We start from the raw sequence: 23134 nt of genomic DNA, 5'->3' as shown, positions 1-23134 counted from the left end.
TTCCGAGCGGGCGCCATTTTGTCTTACTGCGGAAACTTGTTGCACGCCACGCCCCGTCCCGTCCGGCGGGAAGGCGGAGCGTCGTGAACGGGTCGTCCAATGGGAGGAGGCGCCGTTGTCCGTCAGCCAATACGCGCTGCGTAGGTCGCCGAATGGTCCAATGAGCGCCGCAGCCGGGTGGGCGGTTGGCCCCGCCCCGGCGGCGGCCATTTTGTGAGTCTATATTACGCCCCGGCCGCCGGCGCTTCCCGCTATTCCTGCGCCTGCTCAGCTGCCCCGGCGGACCTCCATGTGCAATGGACGGGTGAGTGGGGGCCCCCGCGGGGGCGGGGAGGGGGCTTTGGGTGCCGCGCGCCTCACCTCCGAGGAGGGGGCGGCGGGGACCGGGTGCTCGCAGGCTCCGTACCTCAGGTGACGGAGCGGGGCCCAGCTTCCGCTCCGGCCGTTGGCGGGGGGGGGGGGGGGGGGGCTGTTGGTTGTCTCCTTGGTTCAGATCGCCCCCACCGGAGAGCTGCGGGTGGTGGGCTTCCGTCTGAACGGGAGGGGGTTCTCTGTGGTCGTGAGGGGAGTGTCGAGGAGTTTTGGTAATGCCCCCCCCGTACCTGCTGGGAGGGGGGGAAGAGGCTTGTCCCGTGGTGTGTGGGTCGGTTCTCGTAGAAAAACTAACTTTTGAACTGTTGGGGTTTGGATTCGCTCCAGTTTTTTCTGAAATGGGGGGGGGGCGCGGCGGATGTATAGTAAACTTTAGCTCTTCTCCCAGAAGAGGGGGTCACTTCCGGTCTAGTTTGCGGTTGCTATGGGAACGGGGGTCTCTTCTCTGCATCTGGTGGACGCGGATCCCTGGGGCCGGGCGCCCCCACAGCTGGCCTCAGCCACCCCCCTCCTAAGTCAAACTCCCTCCGGATGTGCTGCTGTGACCCCCCCCCCTGGACTCATCCCGGCCTTGTGCAATCATCTGGGCCACTTCCTGCCCTGGCCTCCCGCTCGGGAGGGGGCACTGAGGGCCGGTTCTGAGGGTTTTACCCCGGGAGGGGGCACTGAGGGCCGGGTCTGAGGGTTTTACCCTGGGAGTTGGCACCGAGGGTTTTACCCCGGGAGGGGGCACTGAGGGCCGGGTCTGAGGGTTTTACCCTGGGAGTTGGCACCGAGGGTTTTACCCCGGGAGGGGGCACTGAGGGCCGGGTCTGAGGGTTTTACCCTGGGAGGGGGCACTGAGGGCCGGGTCTGAGGGTTTTACCCCGGGTGGGGGCACTGAGGGCCGCGTCTGAGGGTTTTACCCTGGGAGGGGGCACTGAGGGCCGGGTCTGAGGGTTTTACCCCGGGTGGGGGCACTGAGGGCCGGGTCTGAGGGTTTTACCCCGGGTGGGGGCACTGAGGGTTTTACCCCGGGAGGGGGCACTTGGAGCCGGCACTTGTGCATGTCCACCTAAGATGCCCCGGAGGAGCGGGGATTACTTATTTTATGCGTTTTCTATAGCGCAGACTTTACCGGAAGGTGTCGGGGCGCTTCACACAGTAGGACCAGCAGTGGAACCTGAGAAAATTGCTAATTACTAGAGCAAACTTTACATTACATGAGGCAATTTTGCAAGTAGCAAGAGCAAACAAGATAAAAGGTAGCAAATGATACGTTGCAAGAGGAAAAAAAGTGTTTTGTATGTCATGGCGATGGCTTTGCACGAGGCGCTTCCTTACCCTGAAGTTTGGTACTACTTTTTTCGGTGTTCGTTTTGGGGTCCGTGTTTATTGTACCAAGCCGTATTTTGCGGCCCCACCTCTGCCTGTCTGTCCGTGGCTGCCCCTTCTCTGGGGGGCTCGCACCGGGGGTGAACTAAGGCTATGACCGATTCATTCTTAGACAGACGAGCCCCTTCCCGTTGGGGGTCATATTCTGCCGCTGACTCTGCCCAGACCTAGTTAGTTTCATGTATCCAGTAGATGCTTTTGGAGCACAATTGCTTGTGCCCCTATTCACGAAAGTGGCATACAGGGCCATGGGTTCTGGGGTAAGTTTGCATGCGCTGTGGCTGTGTTTGTACCTGCTGTGCCCTTGCTAACGTCTTTCTTTCTATTGTTTGCAGCATTGTCCAGGATATAACAGTTGGATCAAAGGTGAGTGACCCTGGCTCCATGTCGCGCTGTAAATGTTGGTGGTCCCAGCCCTGCAGTCCTCGTCTATGGCATGCATGGGTCACTTTCACGCCCCTGTCTAGCTGTCCTTGTGGTTATCTGGGACGAGGTCTCCGGTTATCTTTCTCTGGCAGTGTTCGGCTACAGGATGGAAGGCTGGGTGGGGGTATCTCTGGGCCTGCACGGCTTATGACCTTGGTTTACTGGCCTTAGCGCATTAAGCATCCATCCTGCCTAGATTGTAAAGATCATGTGATGTGGCACTTGCCCTCCATTTTGTACTGCGAGTCTCGGTGGGACAGGGGTGTAACTTTGGTCGGCCCACGCGATTAACGCACATGTATGTCATGGCGGCGAGTTGTTGTACTATAACCTTGCGAGCTTCACTGGTCTAGGTTTGTAGACAGAAACTGGAAGTCTGCGCGCGTAGCAACAGTTAGGCTTAGAATGGCAAATATGCAGCTCGTCGGCTCCAGCCGTCTCCCTGGTAACCCCTCCCCGACGCACGCAATGTCTTTGGAATTTGGACCCCCGGCCGTGGCCGAGTCAGCCCTCGCTCAGGGGGCGTCCCTTTACTGGAAGTGAGCCCTACCCGGCCTTGGGAAGGCGAGCCCTCACATAGAGGGGGGGGGGGGTGGGCAGTACCCCTTATCTAAGCGTGTCGTGTGTCCAGGTAGTCTCTCCGCTCCATGGCAACCCAGCCTGCGGCCTGTCGTACCCGCTCATTATTTGTGTAGCATTGACAAGCGTTTCTTTGTCATAGAAACCCTCTTCTGCTTGGCACCTGTCCATATGGCCTATTTATGTAAAGCCGGTCTGCCCTGCTTCTCACCTTTGTAGTCACATATTTTCAAGTGTACTTTGTGCAGCTCTGCTCGTCTGCGCATGTTGGATGCCACAGGTGGGGACCTCCCTGCCGTGCATGCAGTGGCGTTTGGCCAGGCCCTCGAATTCCACAGCTTTTCAGGTAACATGCCTGGAACATGTTCTCTGGCTGCGGGGTCCTCGGGTCCCTCGCTTCACACCATGACCAGAAACCTACGATTGCCGATATTGTGCGCTTGCAAAGCCGCCGGCTGATCTACCGTGTCTTGGTTCTGGGAGGAGATTCCCGCACATCAGAACTGCCTCCAGTCTTGGATTTACAAGAAACTGAAGCTATGCCTAGAGCGCGGACTGCCGGCTCCGTCCCTTTATCTAGCAACTGGGTACCATTCTGGGCTAGGGTAGTAGCTAGTGCCGAAATTACAAGTAGGGTCCTTTGCTTCGCTCAGTCCAGGGTTTCGGGTAAACCACTTTGCCCTCTAGCAAGAAAACTTAACTGGGTTTAATGTAAGGTACAGCAGCCTGCGTGCTGAAGCACCTGGAGCAGGATTCTTGAACCGCTCTGGTGTTGTCACGTTATTCTCGCATGGCTCTTGTAGACCAGTGCTGGTCGCCTCTGCACGGCTTGGTAGCTGCAAACTACGGGAGCTGCTGGTTTACCCCAAATGGTACATATCCAAGGCAGTTATAGCTGTGAGCTGCTCTTTGGGGGCGGAGAGTACATTATGCTCCGCCGGAGGAGGTTGTGCCACTCCTCTTCACGCTTGTAATGTGGAGTTTTGTCAGCTGTTGTGGCAGTGGTTTCTCTCGCGTGGCTCGCCAACGGTTGGTTGGTGAGTGACAGTTGTCGTCCCCTAGTCCAATTTTCTGGGGCAGGGAGGCGCCCAGCCTGGCTTGACCATTAGCGGAGAGCAGCAGCGTCGATTTGCTGCCCACGCAACTCCGGGATCTGTCAGGTTTTTCTTGTAACTCTGAAAATTGATACAGGATTCTGCCCACCCCTGCGTGCGGACCCAGTGCTTTACTTTCACTTTGTACTGGATTGGCCAGTTGTGCGTCTTGTATGGAGACAATGCGGGGCTCTTATCTCTTCTTTTTCTTTTGCAGCGTGGATCTGATGAGCTTTTCTCCTGTGTAACCAACGGACCCTTTATCATGAGTGCAGGTAAATGTTTCGTCCACTTGTCCATGAGACTTGGAGAAGGATGGGGACAGGCTTAGAGGAGTGACCATTCATGAGACTTGGGCAGAGCAGTAAAGCCCCAAAGAGGCGCCTCAGGTTTGCAGGGATGTTGATCGTTTGGCCACGGGAAGCGCCTTTCTGGAGTAGTTTGAGCACTACGGCTGTGGAGTTTGGCCATAAATAGTAAAGGGGTCGTGGAGGCTAACTTGGACGTGCTCCATCGGCGGTACACGCGCCCTGACTTTACGGTTAGGGATTTAGCCTATTTAGAAATTGGAAGTATTTGTTCAAAATTACTTGCCTTTTCAACTGGTAGGAATTTATGAAACCTCCGAGAAGCAATTTGAAAGTTAGGGTGACGAGTTTCCTGGCAGATTTATCCTGTTTTGGGGGTTTACCGCTTGGGTTGGGGGGGGGATGGAAGGGCTCGTAATGTAGAAAACGGTCAGTGAAGGCCTGTGCATCAGCGCTCACTGGTGTGATCATGTAGGGTTGACATGTGTTTCTTTCTTCAGCTAATGGAAATGACAGCAAGAAATTCAAAGGCGACAGCAGGACTGTCCAGGTGGCCTCCAGAGTGATCCATGTGCGCAAGCTCCCCATGGATGTCTCGGAGGCCGAAGTCATCGCCCTGGGGCTGCCTTTTGGGAAAGTCACCAACCTGCTGATGCTGAAGGGCAAGAACCAGGTGAGTGTCCGCCTCGGCTCTGGGATGTGCGGGCAGGGGGGGCTGGGGTCTGCGCTCCTCCTTCAATGTCCTCCTTTCTCGCAGGCTTTCCTGGAGCTGCACAGCGAGGAGGCTGCCAACGCCCTGGTGAGCTATTACTCCACCGTCACCGCCGTGCTCCGCAGCCAGCCCATCTTCATCCAGTTCTCCAACCACAAGGAGCTGAAGACGGACAACTCTCCCAACCAAGCGGTAAGCTGTGCCTCGGCCTTCAATCTCCTTTGTAAACTGGTCACCAGGACTACTCTTTAGCCCAAGCCTCGCATGGTTTTATTTATTTTTATTTATTTTGAAAGTTTTATATAGCGCGAACAAGATCTTTGCAGATATCAGAGCGCTTTACAAATACAGGAGGTAGGGAAAACAAGTAAATACACCTGAACTACTATCTCGAACACTGTTAGTACTCTGCACTGATCTATACTACTTGTCTGACCGTTGTGATTATTTGTATTAACTGTCTTATTATTCACATGTTTGGCTTTGTAGCCACCTATTCTGTACTATTTGACCTATTGATTTATCTGTGTAACTACTCCCTCAGGTACTTCTCTTTGTAAAGCGCTCTGATATCTGCAAGGATCATGTCCTCGCTATATAAAACTTTCAAATAAATAAAATAAACATGGGAGAGATTATCAGACTTTTGAGCATAGAATACTTGTAGGTAAAAAATGAAAAGCAAAATAGGGTGGGTACATGGGGTAGCAAAATAATTGAATGAAACAAATCGACAATCAGACACAATAGTGCAGAAAGGTGTATATCCTCAAATAGATCAAGAGTACAAGTTCAGGTGAATTTAGTCATGGGGACATCTCTTACTACTTTATAAAGAATGCAGAGGAGATAAGTCTGGTTTCAGGAGGGAGTGAGTTCCAGATCCTGGGTGCCATTCCTGAGAAAGCATTTGTTTTTTCCTTCTGGAATCTGAGGTTTCAGGCGAAGATTCTTTGTGCTTCTAGTGGTTCTTGAGCCCCCAGATATTGTCAGTTTCTGAGTGAGGTAGCCAGGTGAGTTGAGGTGTACAGCTTTGTGCGTCATGCAGGCAATTTTCAGATGTATTCTGGCTTCAAAAGGCAGCCAGTTCAGGGATCTTAATTCAGGGGAAATATGCAAGTTTTTTTGATCCAGTGATGAGTCTTGCTGCAGCGTTCAAAGAGGCTCTCAGGGGTGCAGTTGTAGATTTCACTGCTTGTGGTGAACAGCCTCGGTTAGAGGGTGCATGTGCCTAGTCCTCCAGGGGTGGTGTCGGGGTGGACAGGGGCTCTGCTGCTGTAAATAATGCTCTTTCGCCCCTTCTCCCCTTGCAGCGAGCTCTTGCCGCGCTCCACGCCGTGAACTCTGTGCAGTCTGGGAACATCGCTCTGTCGGCCTCTGCGTCGCCGGCGGCTGTGGACGCCGGGATGGCGATGGCGGGCCAGAGCCCGGTGCTGAGGATCATTGTGGAGAACCTCTTCTACCCGGTCACGCTAGACGTGCTTAATCAGGTGCGTGCTCGGGCGGGACATGAAACCTTTTGTGAAGAGCCCCCCATGGTTGTGTGCGCCACTAAGTCTTGTTTTATTCCTCTTAGATTTTCTCCAAGTTTGGCACGGTGCTGAAGGTGATCACTTTCACCAAGAACAATCAGTTCCAGGCGCTGCTGCAGTACGCCGACCCCACGAGCGCGCAGCACGCTAAGCTGGTGAGTGCGTGCCCATGTCCAGCCCTGGCTGCGCACTGTATCCGGTCTGCTCGTCCGCACCAGCAGAGCTCATGTCTCCTTTTTTCTCTCCGCAGTCCTTGGATGGCCAGAATATCTACAACGCTTGTTGCACACTACGCATCGACTTCTCCAAACTCACCAGCCTGAACGTCCGGTACAACAACGACAAGAGCAGAGACTACACGCGGCCCGACCTACCCTCCGGGGACGGGCAACCCTCGCTGGACCAGACCATGGCGGCTTTTGGTGAGGCTCGCTAGACCATTGAGGCGCTGGGGTCCTGCATTATCCTGGGGGGCACTGTTGGCATGATTACCTGTACCTCTGCAGCTGTACCCTGGGAGCATGGCAGGCTTTGCTTCATGCTGCCATGCCTCCTGGAGATGATGGAAATAGATATAGGCTCGATGCTTGAATGAAGCGTGAGGGTCTTAGTGTCCGCTTCCACTCTCCTCCCTTTCGCTGTACAAGTCACAGTGAGACTTGTAAACACCCAGCTGACCACCTTCACCGGAAAAAAACTCCTAGAAGCCTCCCAGTCCGGATACCGTAGCAGCCACAGCACTGAGACTGCCTTCCTCGCTGCCACTGACATCCGCCGGTTACTAGACAAGGGACCCTCCTAGACCGCTCCGCAAGCTTTCAATGCAATCACATTGCACCCACACTGACTCCACAATGCTGGGATACGAGAATCCAATCCTTTCTCTCCGAACCCACACAGATGAACTGCGGGAGTTCCCCAAGGGCATTGCTCAGCTCAACGTTCTTGAGCATCTACATGGCCTCCATAGTCTGCCAACACAGGCTCAGCATAGTATCTTACGCTGACCACACCCAGCCCATCATTTCCCTCTCCAAGACACCAGACTGTTTCCAGGAAGGAATGAGACATGGCCACATGTATGAAAAGCAGCTGCCCAAAGCTCAACTTACAGGAGACCGAGGTCCTCATCCTCTGACCCTTCACCTGGGACGAGACCTGATAGCCCTCCGCCATTGGGAGTCTGCCCACCCCCATAGACCAAACACGGAACCTTCGCATCATACTCTACTCCTCCCTCACTATGACCTGTCAAATAAACTCCCTCACACCCACCAGCTTCAACTGCCTCTGGATCCTCCGCAAGCCCTTCAAATAGATACCCCAGAATGCAGAAAGTCGTCACGCACGCTTAACCAGCAGACTGGATTACGGCAATGCCCTCTGCTGGAATCAACAGAACCCTCCTACACAAACTACAGACCATCCAGGACGCCGCAGCCAGACTAGTCCTCTGAACCCCACGGCACGAACATGACCCAACACATTTGACCTCCACTGGCTCCCTGTTTAAGTGTTACCTTCAAACTGTTCACCGACGCCTACAAATCCCCCCACATCGGACCCAAATACCTCAAAAAGAGTCCTTACACGTTCCAAAGAGGAACCCCCCCCTCATCTGCAGAATCAAAGCAGGAGGTAGAGCTTTCCCCTACGCCCCGGCAAAGCCTGTCATGAGCTCCCAGTGCACATCAGATGCGCCCCCACCTTCCACACCTTCAGGAAGAACCTCAAGACCTGGCTCTTTGATTGCAGGGTGCAGACAAGTTTAGAAGCCCTGCTACAGTCCACAACTGAAGGCAACTTCCGACCCCCTTCAGGCTGGAACCAGTCATCAACCCATCCCTTTCCCGAACAATGACCTCTTCCTGGGCTACATGTTAAGCGCTTCCCTTGTCTTGAGCGCACACAGGCCTCTGCAAGGAGCTCTACTCGGGCTCGTTTGGAAGCTTTTCTGATGGGTTCACTTCAGCCAAGCGCATGTCTCACTTTGTGAGGTTAAATGATTACCAGGTTCTTTGTTAACCCCTTCCATGCTCATGACGAGCTCAGCTCGTCATGAGGCACAGTTGAGCTGTGCTGATGACGAGCTCAGCTCGTCATGACACCAGCAAAATGGCAATTTCCAGCACAGGGGAAAAATAACCACAGCAGCGATGTTAAAGAGGCTAGTGTTTGCTACATCTATTGCATCTCAGTTGAGCACGTCATGTTGGTAGCTGTTATGGTTGGCATATCTTTCCAAAATGTGATTTAGGGACTGGGGTGGGAAGTGAGGGGGTATTTAAAGGGTGAGGGTGAGATTGAGGGGGATTAAAGGGGATCAGAATTGTTTGTGTATGTCCAGAGTCTGGCCTCACATCATTGTCTTTGCTCTTTCAGGTGCTCCCGGTTTAATTTCTACCAATCCCTATGCAGGAGCCGGCTTCTCTCCTGCCTTTGCCATTCAACAAGCTGGAGGTACTGTTTATCTTGCTTCTAAGAGCGCAGATTGGACATAGGTTGTCAGTATGAGTGTGGGTCGCTTGAAGGACGGACTCTGGCTGCGTTTGTAGTGCCCACCCCTTAGCGGTCGCATCTGGCAGAGCCCGGACGTGCATGGTGTCTGCACCCGCATGTCCTTTCTCGACAGTTTGTTTTAACCCTTGCCTGGGAGCGGGCACTCGGGCTGACTGGGGGATGAGGTGGTTCTAACCCAGCGAGAAAAGAGTCTCCTGCGCTGCCTCTGCCAGGGGTGAAACTCAGGCATCTCCCTTCCAGGCCAGGGTGTCCGCATAAGAATCTAATGCCCGATGTACATGTGTATGCGCCAGAAGCGGATGGGCTCGGGTCGCTTTGCTAAGCTGCTCTTTCTGTTGCAGGCCTCTCGGTCCAGGGCGTCCACGGCGGGCTGGCTCATCTGGGCATCCCTGCCGCGGCGGCCGCCGCAGCTGCCAGCAGGATGGGCATGCACGGAATGGGGATGCCTGGCAACTCCGTGTTGCTGATCAGCAATCTTAACGCCGAGGTGAGTAGCAGCGGCACCCCTGACCTCCACATTCACCCCTCCCCCTTTGAGCCTTGTATGTATGAGCTACCATCCTTCTCGCCTCAAACATTTATTTGTTTAACTTTTGTCACTTCCATGTGCCCGTGTTGCTGAACTGAAACAGAGTGGGCTCAGGGCTCTTATTTCCAGGTCACCAAGTTCGGCACGTGGTCTGATTTTGTATTTGGCTCAAAGCCTAGCTGGATTTGTGCAGCTTGTGGTCCTGTTCACCGATGTCTTATTTCATCGGACTTGTGTGAGCCGGATTTCGGCTCAGCAGCTCTACTGTTAAGGGTTGAGCTGCTACATAATTCAACAAATGTAGCTTCAGCCAGATGTTTTGGGGCTGGTGAAAGCAAGTCTCCTACATACCTGCAACGGTACCATCAGCGTTACATTTGTCAAGTGCAATAACCAACAACATTAATTACCATTGTGTGACCAGGTGTTCCTCTCGTGTTGACAATAAGCCTTGAATTGTTGTGTAGTTTAACACATTTTCTCAAACTGAGGCTGTTTCAGTCTAAACTTATGTTCACGCTTTCAGTGCTTGGGCGGTTTACTTTTTCTTGAGACTCCATGGATAAAAGACTTTGTGGATGAGAGGCAACATAAAAGACAAATCACATGTACATATTCAGACTGACGATATAGGTCTTGTCAATCTTTTATTGTCAGATGTATTTTTGGTATGCACAGGAATTTGATCAACCAGCGCGTTTCGACTAGCTTCAGGGCTGCAATGGCATACAATTTTAAGCATGTCAGTATGTTTCAGACAGAAGAACACAGATATTACACAAAAATGGGCAATTGAATTGAAACAACGAGCTCCATTGGTAGATAGAGAATCAAGAGAAAAAGGAAACAATAGTGGTTACTCCTAAAATGCTAGTGGCTGACGTATGCTTGAAATTGTATGCCATTACAGCCCTGAAGAAGCCCTCTCTGGGCGAAACGTGTTGGCTTATCTCATTCCTGTGCATACCAAAAATACACCTAACAATACAAGAATAACGACACGACCTATGTAGTCAGTCTGAATATGTACATGTGATGGGTCTTTTTTTGTTGCCTCTCATCCACAAAGTCTTATATTTATTTTATGATCTACTGGCAGTAGATCATTTGAGGTGGGCAATATAGATTACTCTGGTAGTTGTGTCTGCTAGAACCCAGCTGCTTGCTCTGTAAAAATGTACTCTGGATAAAATCTGAATATTGTCTGACTACTTTTGAGCACCATATTGCAGTCAGAAAAGCAGCAGCTCTGATAGAACAAGCCCCCCCCCCCCATTGCTTGGGAGACACGGATGTAGCAAACAGCTTCTGCTTCATGCAGATGTGTGACCTGGACGAACGTAAGAATACAAAATAAATGCAAGCTGTTAGTTGAGAGCCTCACTGTGTTGTGGTTAGTCCCCAGTAAGTCAAGGCATGCCTGCCTTAGCAGGGCTGATACTCTGTGCACTTCATAAAATCAGACTCCGCTGAGTTGGGATTTATCAGGGGCGAAGGACGGCGGTTGCTTCCTCTGCTCCCATATTCAGTTCGGACCTGCATTGCTTGGCCATGCTGCACAGTGTGGGGCTGTGCCCAGGGGTGTTGAGGCGGGGACTCCCGTGGGGCTGGGATGTAGACCGTTGGAGCTGAAAGCTTGTCCTCTGAAATCGCAATAAAGACTGGCCTGCTGGTAAATGGTGCTTTCAGGGGAGGTGGGAACTGCTAAATCCCAGGCACTTTTAACCAGATTTCGGTCCTTAAGCAATGGCCCTGTCGCAAGTTCCAGTTTATTTTCGTCAGGGTCCCAAATAGGAGTCTTGCTGAACTGTGCCTATCTCTGTACTTCAAATGGTCGCCCCCAGCACTGCTGTCTCTCCTGTAATGCTTCTTTGTCTTGCTGGTACAGCCTTTTAACCTTCTGTGTACAAGTATTGAATGTAGAACACTTCATGTTTCCTATTGTATTTACTGACTGTTTTTGCTACTTTTTTCTTCTCTTCCCATTCCCCTCACCCTATTTTCTTCCCTGATCCGGAATTTCTTTGCCAACTGACTGCACGGCCCTTCCGCTTCCTGTTGTCGCTTGAAACAATTAAAATCTTACCCCTTCCAAAATTTTAAACCTCTGCTCTTCGGAAACCAACCTGTCCTTCAATATTAACCATCTTGACAACATCATCATCCATCAACCAATCTTGTCACTCCTCGGCGACTGCCCTTCCTCGTGGACCATTTCTGCAAGCTCTGCTCTCCTCTCCGGCTCCTCTTACTCTCCCTGTCCCTTCGCTGCCTTGCTCTGCTGTTTCTAGAGAGTTACACCCCACTGCCTCTTTATTCTGTTCGGTATGTTATCATTCACTCTTTTTACCTTTGTTTTCTGTGATGTTATTTTATTCGGATGTAACGTTTGCTGCTCTTTACATTTGCATGCTCAGTGTTGGAGTTGCCTGCTTTTAGCATGGGTCATTTCTTTGCATGCGGTTTTGAGTAGCTCAGTTCACGTTTAAAATGTAATTTAGTTGATTTGTGAAAGTATGACTTGGTGCTCTACGCCTTTGATCCAAATGTGATGGGTAGAGATCATGAGTGGGAGTCTGAAGTTGTTGTAGCGTTGGGCTTGCTGTGTAGAGCGCTCTGCTCCTTGTTTCAACATATCTTCTTCCTCACGTCTTAAGGAGTCTACGGTGATGTGCAGAGGGTGAAGATTCTTTTCAACAAGAAGGAAAATGCGCTGATTCAAATGGCTGATGGCAACCAAGCCCAGCTGGGTGAGTTATTCATGTCACTGCATTACTACCTGCTGTTACGCTTGGACAGTGCCCCATGTGGTGCGCCCAGTCCCACACTCCTTTGTGTCCCAACAGCAAACGGACCTGCTATCCTGACTAACCCTGGGTGGAGTTGCACTACACGGAACTACGCAAAGTGCAAACAAAAAACTCACCCGCACTACGCGGAGCTCCGCAAGCGGCGGAGTGCAATTAGAAAACTGCTGTTCACTGTCACTGTTCAGTGCGGGGTACTTCTCCGCACTGTTCAGTCATTGCAGATGGCACTAAGCAGTCCTTGCTTTCCTTTTCCTTCTCGAGTAGGTTTTTACTAGAAGCAGGTTCTCAATGTAAACAGGCAGTTTCTCAACGCCAGCTGTCGCGAGCATACACGTCCAGTCACCATGAGAAACCTGACACACCCGCGTTTAGAAATCTCAGCAGGATCTTAATTTTCCACACACTCATTCTCCAACTTCATGACTGTTGCGAACAAGAAAATCTTGCCCGTAGGTTTATTTTCCTGGCTTGCCTACCTGACTATTAACGCGAGCAAGGAAAAAAGCTCTGCAACGCAAAGCAGTTTTTGGGGACTGCGATCTCCGTGTAACACTTAGTGCAGAAAACTCAGTGAGCGGAGTTCACTGCCCATGGATACTCCTGACTCATATTTATGGTCTAATCAGATTCTGAAAAGGACCTGTCCTTTGACCTGGAGGGTTGCACCAAAAGTGCCTTAGCGTATGTGTAAATTGTGCTATGGCCAGACCCATTTCCTCTTGCAGGCAGTTATTGACCCCTCAAGTCCTCTGCAGTTTTGTGAAACCCAGCAACTAGCGCTAACCTCCAGCGCGGTGGACTGTGTACAGTCAGCAAGTGCTGCATGCATGGTATTCAGGCTGTGTACTGGTACTAGTGTATGTAGCATAAAATAAAAGGGGTGGGGGTCTAGCTCTTACAAATGGGTTCGCACATTTTGGAAGACTAGTGTTGCTATGTAAAGAAGCTTCCCCAGACAGCAGCCGCTGAAGTTAACTGCAGCGAGTGTCCATCCTGTAAGGATGGATGCGCCACCTATTTTAAGCTGGTCACTGAAGGGCATAACTGTGCCACGGGGTAAGTACTTTTTGTTTAGCCGGGACCCCTGGACACCAGGGGCAGAAACCACTACCACGGTTGGGGTCTATTTGCCCCAGTCTCCCAGCTGCCCAATGAGGTATGCCAAGCAACTATCACATGGCCTCACAGTTTAGGCCAGTGACATTAGCACTCTAACTCACTTCCTGGGGAAGCACGCTAGGGCAGTGCCCCTCAGGCCTGAACTTGTTTGACCTGTCCATTAATGTCTGGATTTTGTGGCGACTGACCAGTGACTCTTACCATTGCAGCCATGAGCCACCTGAACGGGCAAAAACTGAACGGGAAACAGATTCGCATCACCTTGTCCAAACACCAGACTGTGCAACTCCCTCGTGAGGGCTCAGAGGACCAAGGCCTGACCAAGGACTACACCAACTCGCCTCTCCATCGCTTCAAAAAGCCTGGCTCCAAAAACTTTCAGAACATCTTCCCTCCATCTGCAACCCTTCATCTTTCCAACATCCCGTAAGTTAAGAATTTGTGCTCCTGCTTTACTGTTGATTCTCAGGTCTCTAGTGGTAAATCTCGAAGCTCAAGTGAATGAGGTGGGTGCATCAGCCACTGAATGCAAGGCTGAATCAAGGTTGCGATAGCCTGTCTGACCCAGGAACTCTTTATGGAAGCGGCTGCTGCATTAGCGTGAGTGTAAAGGACTTCGAATGGGCTGGGGATGGCCTGTGAGCCAGGTGGTGCTTTACTGTGATTGTAGGAGTGAGACGCTCAACTTCATGCAGACTATGGATTTGTTTCAGGAATGCGTTGTTAACTGCTTCTCTTTAATCAAACGTTCTTTTGCTTTGCAGGCCTGCAGTATCAGAAGATGATATAAAGATGCTTTTTTCAAACACCGGCGGAGTAGTAAAAGGATTCAAATTCTTCCAGTAAGTGATTGTTTCATGTGATAATGCCAAATATTGATGTGCCAGTTAGCTTTCTCTGCTAAACTTGCTGGCTGGCTCCCTCCAGACAACCTGCCAGATAAGGTTGCTCGTCTGGACAGTGACTAGGATTCATTTTTTTGTGTGGGGGATAACTTGTTAAAACTTGCTGTAAAAATTCAGCTGTTCAGGATTGTCGACTGCTGTTAGATTGAGGAAATATCCACCCCCACTCCAGCAAGTAGCAGTCCTGGCGGGTAATTGACACCGTTGTTACATTTTTAGGTTTAACTGCTTGAGTTCACAAAAATGATTGAAACCCTGTGGAGAAAATTGGTTTCCAATGCGAAAGTACCTCCACTTTGATTTGCTCATCAAGTGTGAAGTAGACCAGGCATAAAGACCATGTTCAAGGCGTGTTCTGTAGGTACACATGCTTTGCATTAGTGCGCCATCTGTTAAGGTTGGATGATTACAAGAAGTTTTCTGAGTACAAAGTTGACTTCCCTTGACTACTGCCCATGGTCATCAATGCCATAGTCATTGTTGGTTTTCCACCGACTGGTTCTGATGTAATCTCTTGTGCTCCCCTTCCAGACTCACTGTGGCTCCCTTCGGTTCTCTAGTAGCTCTCCACTCAACTGTATTGTCTTGATAGTGTAGCTTGTTGCATCCGAGAGCATAGTTTGTTGCTTCGGAGAGCTCTCCCTTAATGTAGCTGGTCTCAACTCTTTTCTGCAGACTAAAGGCCACGCCTGGCCAGGGTTCTATTCTCCATTTCAACGTCATTTGCAGAATGACCTGCTGATGGTACGACCTCTGTTCCGGTCCGGAGTGTAAATCGAAGTACCCCCATACCGATACACACTCCTCTTGGAACCTATGCCTTTCTCTCGGTCAAGAGTGCACTTAAGGCCTGCAAATCTTTTTGGTCAAAGGTTAGATGTAGCTGTGCTTGATGACAACAGCTGCAGATCAGGCAAGTGGACTATGTCCTGCACATCTTTAGTCAGCAGCAAGACTAAGACTAGAGCTTCAGCAGCACAAGATTGACTCTATTGACATTCTGATTAAGTCTCAGTCTGATCTGGACTGGCCACCTTCATCCAACATAAGTCACTGAGGGTTATCACTCCTGATCCAAATCTCCCTACCAAAAACTGCTCCTGGTCTGCTGCAAAAAGGCTTGTCTCTATTAAGGGCTCAAATATACTCGACCTCTCGCATATGCAAGCAAAATTTAATGAGGGCAAGCTGTTTTAGGGCCTACTCTCCCTTTCTGGCTAGTAGGAAGGCAAACTAACTGTTCTCTCTGAAACGGAGCAAATGTGACAAGATGAGATGTAAAGGCATTTTTATTGCTCACAAATTTAATGAGCAATAAAGATGCCTTTAAATCTTATTTTGTCATATTTGGTCCGCGTTCAGAGACTGCGGTCAAGTAGGTTGCAGTTAGGTCTAGGAGATTTCAAGCTACCAGACCTGCAGGACTAGTGTCGTTTTGGGTAATTTTCGAGCCCTGCTATAGGAGAGTAATGGAGTGGTCCTTCAGTGAAGCACACAGACTTTCCCTTATGTGTCTACCACATTATAAAGCCTATTCCATGTCACCACCCAACTCTGCAAAACCACGGCCGCACCATTCCATCTGTACCAGTCCTGGGCTGCTCATGAGTCTTCCCCTGCGTATCCCATACACAGGTGTGCACACATGTAACAAGTCCGGTGCCCCTTATCCTGGCTGCAGCCTTCTCACAAGGCGGGCACGGGTGAAATCCACATGGTCCTTTTTATCCCGAGTTCACTGTGGGTGAGTTCCAGCTTATGAGGCTCTCTCACTGTAAAAGCTCAGATCAGGTGTTCAAAAAGCGACAAATCAGGGCGGCTCAGATAGTCAGAACCACCTAACAGTAATGTAAACCACCAGGCCATCCCGGTCAAGACCATGCAGGCGGCGTGTCAGCAGTCCAAACACATCAATTTCCTGGCCCGCAGGTAAATGCCAGAATCATTTGTAGACCACCTTGGCTGAAGGGGTCTGGCTTGTTTTCTCACAACCAAAGACTTTCAACAGTCCTTGCTCAAGACTAGGTTACAGGAATGCAATACATGTAAATCTAAAGCACTGCATGTTGAGTTACAGGGTGTAAGATTTGCCTTTCCATTCATACTGTGTTCCAAAAACGGATGTCTGCTTCTCCAGTAGGCGAGTTGTCATGTTCACTTTGTGGCTTGGTTTGTCTGCAGGAAGGACCGTAAGATGGCACTGATCCAGATGGGGTCCGTGGAGGAGGCGATTCAAGTGCTGATCGAGCTGCACAACCATGACCTGGGCGAGAGCCATCACCTGCGCGTGTCTTTCTCCAAGTCTACAATTTAAGTGAACTCGTTCCAAAAAAGAAATGGACTTAAAACTCCCCCCCATGGTGCCGGGTCGCAGACTGATCTCGAACCAAGGGAACAACTTCCATCATTCCAGAAAACCAAGACAAAGCCACTTTAAAATGCAGCTCAAGTGACCTTAAAGACCAGAGATTTTATTTTTTTTAAGATATTTGTTCATCTGTTTTTTAAAATCTCGACTTTTGCTACCTTGCAGCAGTAAGATCCAGATTGTGCATTGAAATATTGGTTTCTACTGTAAGGTGGGATATACTGCTTTGATCCATTCCTGGGCTTCTGAGCCCTGAAATCACCCTGATGCCTTACTATACTTTCTTTACCCATGTCAGCCTTCTGAAGACACAAGACTGTGCCCCCCCCTAACATCCCAAATGTGTTGCATCAAACGCACAATCTCCCAGAAGAAAGCGGTTCCAGGTGAAGGTGTTTCCTCGAAGCCTTACTCCAGCCTGTGCCTTAACTGTTTCCCCAGACCAAAGTTGAGACAAACCAGTGACTTGCATAATCTGAGTGGTTAAAGAAAATATCGAATAATTACGTATCGGCCTTCTTGTTTTGCAGTTTGTGAGCTGGATCCCAATTTCTTTAAAATGTTATACTTTTTTTCCATGTACCATATTTTTTCGTTGCTATCTTTGCTTTTCTAGCTTCGGAAACATTGCTTGTTAATCAGTTTAAAAAGTTTCCCTTGAACATGAGCTACTACACAGCAGTACGTTTGTGACTTGTTTCAGAAGTCTAAATTTCGTGTTTTATTCATTGGTCTACAATCTCTTGTCTTGCTAATTGGGGCATAGAACTTAAGTTTATTTTTTATTTTTATAGACCGATGGTTCCCTGATTATACGTTGTCTTGGTGGCATACTGTTTCTAACCATGGTTGCAATACTTGAGTTGCTGTCACCTGTCTTACCTTTTGACCAAGTCTATATCTTTATATGCAGGATGTTTCTTTTAAGCAACGTTTATAGTAAGATAAAGTGGTAGAACTATATCTTCTTGTTACCTTGTATATACTCTTGCTTGATTTTCATTTTTGCGCAGGTTTTGTTCCTGTGTTCTAATCGTTTTGCTTAGTCATATGTATAACTTTGTTACGGTAGCAGTGTGGGCAAAGTGTCCCTAAAAACAAATGTTAGCCGAGCTGATTCTCCGATGTTGGGGGAGCACTTAACTTTAAAGTGAGTGCAGGCTTGGTTGATGTGATGTGCAGTTTTTGCTGACCTGCTATTGTCTTAAGCTGAAGTCCAGGATCTCTTTATGCATTCCTCATCCATTCACTTAGCCTTGGCTTTAGCTTTTAAAAAGCGCTAGTTAAAGCGTGATGATTTGTACTTTATTTTGATATCTGCTTGACTGGCGCCCATCATAAAATGGGTTGTTAACAGTACACACGTATTCCGTGTTCTCTGCGTCATTTGCCTGTATGTGATAGTAACTTTGCCATATGAGTTCCATTTTTAGTTGGCTGCAGAAATGGCAAACTTGTGTATTCAGAATTTTTTTCTGAATTTTGGACCAAAGCTGTTTTTCGTTATTTTGTCTTAACGCTTTATAGTTAATCCTTTGCAGGCCAGTCTGTGGAGCTTTTCTTGGTTTAAGTGGGCGGTGTACTTGGGTCCACCTATATGTTGCAGCTTGCTTTATCGTAGGGAGTTCAAGCTGTAAGCCGCATGGGCTGCCTTTTAAACTTCATTTGGGAACATGTGAACTTGTGCAGCCATGTAACAATTTGAGCTTGATAAAAGGCAGTCTTTAATCAGTATGCTAAGCATGTTTGGGATCTAAACCACAGCTATCTGAATCCTTTTGTCTTGCACATCATTTTTATTGGCTCTGGCCTCCGAGGATACCTGTTTAGTTGCAAATAAATGGAATTGTTTTTTGAATGGTCAAGGAGAAGCTCCCCATGACATTAGGCAGGTTCTATTTATTGGTGGCTGTTAAACATCGGTTTACTTAACCGGTACCTCCTGATCATGTTGGCAGTTGTGACAAACTGATGCCACCTCACCAGCATCTCTGCTAGTGTTGCCTTATTCCTTTGGTTCCATGTTAGTGTGTAAAAGAATGTGAGAATTGGAGTGTAAATATTTATAACTTTTTTTTATATACCTGTTAAAGTCAGATGGGGCAGCGAAACCCAGTTTTTTTATTAAAAAAAACAGATGTATATTTTGATAACAGCAATTACAGGTTCAGTATTGTGAATTGAAAGCACGGGGCAGTCGCGAGGTGTAAGCAGTAAAATCTATTCTGTTTGTACCAAGGAAAGTTTGTAATGCAAAATGAACTGAAATTAAAAATTATTTTATAACAAATGTTTTACATTTCTGTGGCAGTTAAGTGTTCATTGTTCGCTGTAGAAGGCAAATTGGCCCCTCTGCTCTGGGCTTTCCAATAAACTCTATTCTCCACTTTCGTTTTTCTATCCTTTGTGGGTCTTGTTTTCCTGCTGTTACTTTAACATTTCCTTTTTTGCTTTCTTAACTGACTTATATTCCAATAATACAAGAACTGTACCCTAAACCTCTCCCTCTGCTTGCAGTTGCTCGCCTCTAATTATGCAGTTTAAATGTTTGTATACTCAGTGAAACTTATGCGTTTTTAGACCTCCATTCCGATGAGGTCAGTAATGTGCAATTTGCTTTTCACAAAAGCTGGAACAAGTGCTGAAGATACAATAACCCCCTGCCATGAGCTTGGAAGGGTTTGCCTGAATATTCAAATTGCTTACTGCTTATTCTTTCATTTAGGGAAATAGTGTAAAATCCTCCTCAGATTAGACCGTTCTATTTTGGTGGTTTCCAGGAGCCGTGCAACTACTGGCCGGTTTCTTTCAGATTCAAACTGAGGTCCAACATCCTATTGCTGAAGACTACTACGACTGATCTTGTAGTCAAACATCTGGCTGTATGGGAACGTGTTGTCTTTTTTTTTGTGTGCCTTTTAAGGGATTTCAAGACTAGTTGCATTGCCTGGCAATCTGTATTTGGATTTAAATTAAACAGGATTAGAAGGGTGCTTAACCTACCATTGGTCTAGTTGCATTTGAAAAACCTTTAGAGTAGATTTAAAGTAAAGTTGTGGAGTGAGACTTGGCCTTCCGTTGTTGGTTTGGAAGATAAGCAAATTGCACCTCTATTGTAAGCAGGCACAGATTCTCCAAACTAATCCAAGAAATCCGTGGTTTTGCAGCGTTAATCTTACTGGATTCACTGCTGTGCATTTTTTCGCGGTCTAGTGTTTCGATCCTGAATCGTAGTCGTTTTTTTTTTTGTAGCCCAGGTGGGAGTCTACGTAGTGGCCTCAAAATGAGCATCCAATCAGGAGCCTAATCAATCTTAAAAAGAGGTTAGTGGAGCATCAAAAAGAGCCTGAGTGGTCTTAAAAGGAGTTGAAAGAGGTAGTAAATTCAGTGTTGAAACCTGTGCAGCATAAATCCTTTTCTGGAATCGCATGCTGTGCATTCCACCTTCTGATGGTTGTGGCTGGATTCTTTTTTCTTTGTGGAACTTGTCCAACACCATTTGGTGTTCACTCTTTCTATGTGTGATGTAGGACAGTGCCTAGGAAGTTCCTGTGCGTTGATGCCATCTTCAGATTCTTTTTTTCTGTCGAGTCTGGAAGCATGATGGAGATCAGTCAAAATGGGAAAGAACACTATAGACCTTGACTGAAAGATCCACATGGCCAGAGAACAAAGACAGTAATGGAAAATACCCCTTTCAAGTCGTTCCAACGGTCACCCACAAATAGACCAAAAGCGACCCCCATGAAGTCTGCAGTTTTTTCTGTTTAACTACTACAAGGACTGTGCCACATTTGTATCTAAGGCACCCCAGGTACAGAGTCTACAAAGACTAACAATACGCCATGGCTAGTACACAGAAGACTCCGGAATCTGCCTATCCAGAGACTGAACATTAAGGCCAAACTTGTGAGGATTGACATCTGACTTCTCAACCGATGCTGAAAGGTACACGTCTAGGACAGTGCTGAAGGATCCATAGAAGAAATGCCAAAAGGTAACCTGCTGGCAGCCTTTGTTGGAACACCATACTATGAAGTTCAGCACAATCCAAGAGCACCACACTGGTGCTGACCAAAGGCCACTGATTGTTGCATCTAAGGTCTTATCCACAACATGCCCCAGAGTTGTCAAGGCGAGAGAGCAACTAGTCTGTCTGGAGAGCCACTGACACAGAAAAAGCACTCCACCCAGTTGACAAAGTAGTTTCTGTCCTGTAACTCCAGTTCTGTAGTAGGGGTATCTGTTAGTCATAATCTAGTGAATAGTCCCGCTCATGAGCGTGGACCCCGGAGCAATCAAAAATCTCCTAAGTTGTTAAACTGCAGACCTGCACAGACACTTGAGAGAATTTAAAGACCGATAATGCAGCCTATATCCACAGGCTACACTGTCCAGTACTTCAACTAGAAATTCCACCAAAAACAGCACAGCCTGTCAAGTTTTTCCTCACAGAACGCCCCCCCCTCACAAAAACCTCAGGAATGATAGAGAAGGGGTGGACAGACAAGCCCCATAGGCTGCCATTATGTGGCTCAGACAGATACTGTGCCTTTAAGAACTTTCCAGAACTCTCAGTATCCCAGAATGCACAGCAGGTCCCTTTTACTTTCAGTTCTTTTTGAAGGCGTAACACGCTAGACCTGTAGCATTCCTTACATGAATCTTTCCACCGGGGAGGAGGGCGGGCACTTATGACTATAACCTAGATACCCCTACTACAGAACTGGAGTTACAGGACAAACTACTCCTTCTGTAGTAGGGGATCTGTGTATAGTCATAATCTAGTGAATAGCATGGCAAGCCCATCCCCACACAAGCGGCGGTGGAGAATAAGAGAAATAACACCACTATTGTGTGAACAGATTTCGCTGCGAAGCCTGCCCAACCTGAGCATCTGTCCTGGCATCAGTGTCTAGACATTAATGCTTAGCGAAGGTATGGACCGACTTCAAGTGGCCGCCATGAAGATTTCTGCAATGGGAACCTTGCGTAGCAAAGCTGTTGTGGCAGCTTTGCTCTTGGTGGAATGAGTCTTAGGTTTACCCCCTAAGGTCTTATTAGCCTTCTGGTAACCCAATTGTATACAGTACACGATCCACCTTGAAATGGTCTGTTTAGAGGTAGGAAGACCGGTCCTGACTGATCCATAATTGATAAACAATTGGTCTGACCTACGAATATGTTTGGTTTTACCCAGATACAATGTCAACACCCTCCTAACATCCAGGGAACGTAGGTAAAGTTATGGTCTGGTTAACATGGAAATCAGAACCTTTGGGAGAAATTTAGGGTGAGTACGCGTAACAACCTTTGCAGCATGAAATACAGTATAAGGTTCTTGGCAACGCCTGAATTTCAATCACCCTGTGTGCCGATGTAATGGCCACAAGGAACGCCGCCTTCCAGGACAGGTGCTGCAACGAAGCCTTATGTATAGGTTCAAAAGGCTCCTTCATCAATCTGGACAGCACCACATTCAATTCCCATGAAGGCGAAGGAAGCCGGACAGGAGGGAACACTTTTTTTTCAAGCCTTCCAAAAAATCCTTGATCACAGGGATCTGGAAGGAGGTCTGTGAAGGGCATTTCCTGTAGGCAGTCCGCAGCGAGATGAACCTTAATGGAAGGCCGGAAGGCCAGACTGCCAAATGTAATAAATATAGACGGATGACATCTTCCTTGCATGTTGTTGGATCATAGTTCTTGGACTTGCACCAAATGCAGAATCTCTTCCACTTGTAAGCATAAGAAGTCCTAGTGGAAGGATGCTTAGCCTCCTTCAGTATGTCCATACAATCTTCAGGAAGATTCAAATGGCCATATTGCACTATCTCAGGAGCCAAACTCAAAGACGAGAGGTTGGGGTGCACCATCTGCCCCCGAACTTCGTGAGAAGGTCCGGCCGGCACGGCAGCGTATGCGAGGAAGGAGAGACCGGTGAAGCAGGTCCGTGAACCACCACTGCCTGGGCCATTCCAGGGTAATCAGGATCATCCGTGCCCTGGACTGGGACAGCTTAATGAGCACAGCCGGAATCCGGTGAATGGGTGGGAAAGCGTACAGATAGCTGTTTGACCAGTTGATCCATAGCGCATTCCCCAGTGTCCCCTGCTGGTAGTACCTGGATGCGAAGTTTCGGCATTTGCTGTTTTCGGCGGTGGCAAACAGATCTACGTCTGGAGTCCCCACCTTGCGAAGACTTCTAGTACTTAGTCTATGACCCATTCGTGGTGTTCCTGAATCGGTCTGCTCAGTGCATCTGCCTGAACTTTCTGCACACCTGGCAGATCGGTAGCAAGTCCTCTGGCCAGCAGCCAGTGCCAGATCGCCTGCGACCGGGTGCGTTATCTCGAACCCCCTTGCTTGGTGAGGTAATAAATCGTGGTTGTGTTGTCGTCTGTACAAGCAGAGTTCTGAAAGGAAGGATGTTAAGCCTTCAGTGCCAAGTGAACAGCTCTGAGTTCCAGGAAATTGATATGACACC

The 23134-nt window shown here is 48.7% G+C and overlaps 1 protein-coding gene across 3 annotated transcripts; it reads left to right on the top strand.

The window, feature by feature from the left end:
- Positions 1-189: 189 nt before the first annotated feature.
- On the top strand, positions 190-18938 carry PTBP1 (polypyrimidine tract binding protein 1). 3 transcript variants are annotated; one of them, XM_086946728.1, is made up of 15 exons: positions 190-304; positions 2082-2112; positions 4063-4120; positions 4654-4826; positions 4911-5057; positions 6179-6355; positions 6442-6552; positions 6648-6819; positions 8780-8857; positions 9259-9404; positions 11738-11771; positions 12104-12196; positions 13585-13801; positions 14140-14217; positions 16462-18938. In XM_086946728.1, the coding sequence occupies exons 1-15, from the start codon at positions 297-299 to the stop codon at positions 16592-16594; spliced, it is 1656 nt and encodes a 551-aa protein (XP_086802854.1). In that variant the 5' UTR covers positions 190-296; the 3' UTR covers positions 16595-18938. The 3 variants fall into 3 exon arrangements, with proteins under 3 accessions (XP_086802854.1, XP_086802855.1, XP_086802853.1); XM_086946729.1 differs by lacking the exon at positions 2082-2112 and having other exon boundaries at positions 256-304; XM_086946727.1 differs by lacking the exons at positions 190-304; positions 2082-2112 and adding an exon at positions 3038-3097.
- The last annotated feature ends 4196 nt before the right edge of the window (positions 18939-23134 follow it).

Source organism: Lissotriton vulgaris, chromosome 12 (assembly GCF_964263255.1).
Source record: "Lissotriton vulgaris chromosome 12, aLisVul1.2, whole genome shotgun sequence".
In the NCBI taxonomy this organism is placed as follows: domain Eukaryota; kingdom Metazoa; phylum Chordata; class Amphibia; order Caudata; family Salamandridae; genus Lissotriton; species Lissotriton vulgaris.
Note: the sequence above shows the minus strand (reverse complement) of the source record. Positions and strands in the feature narration are given on the sequence as shown.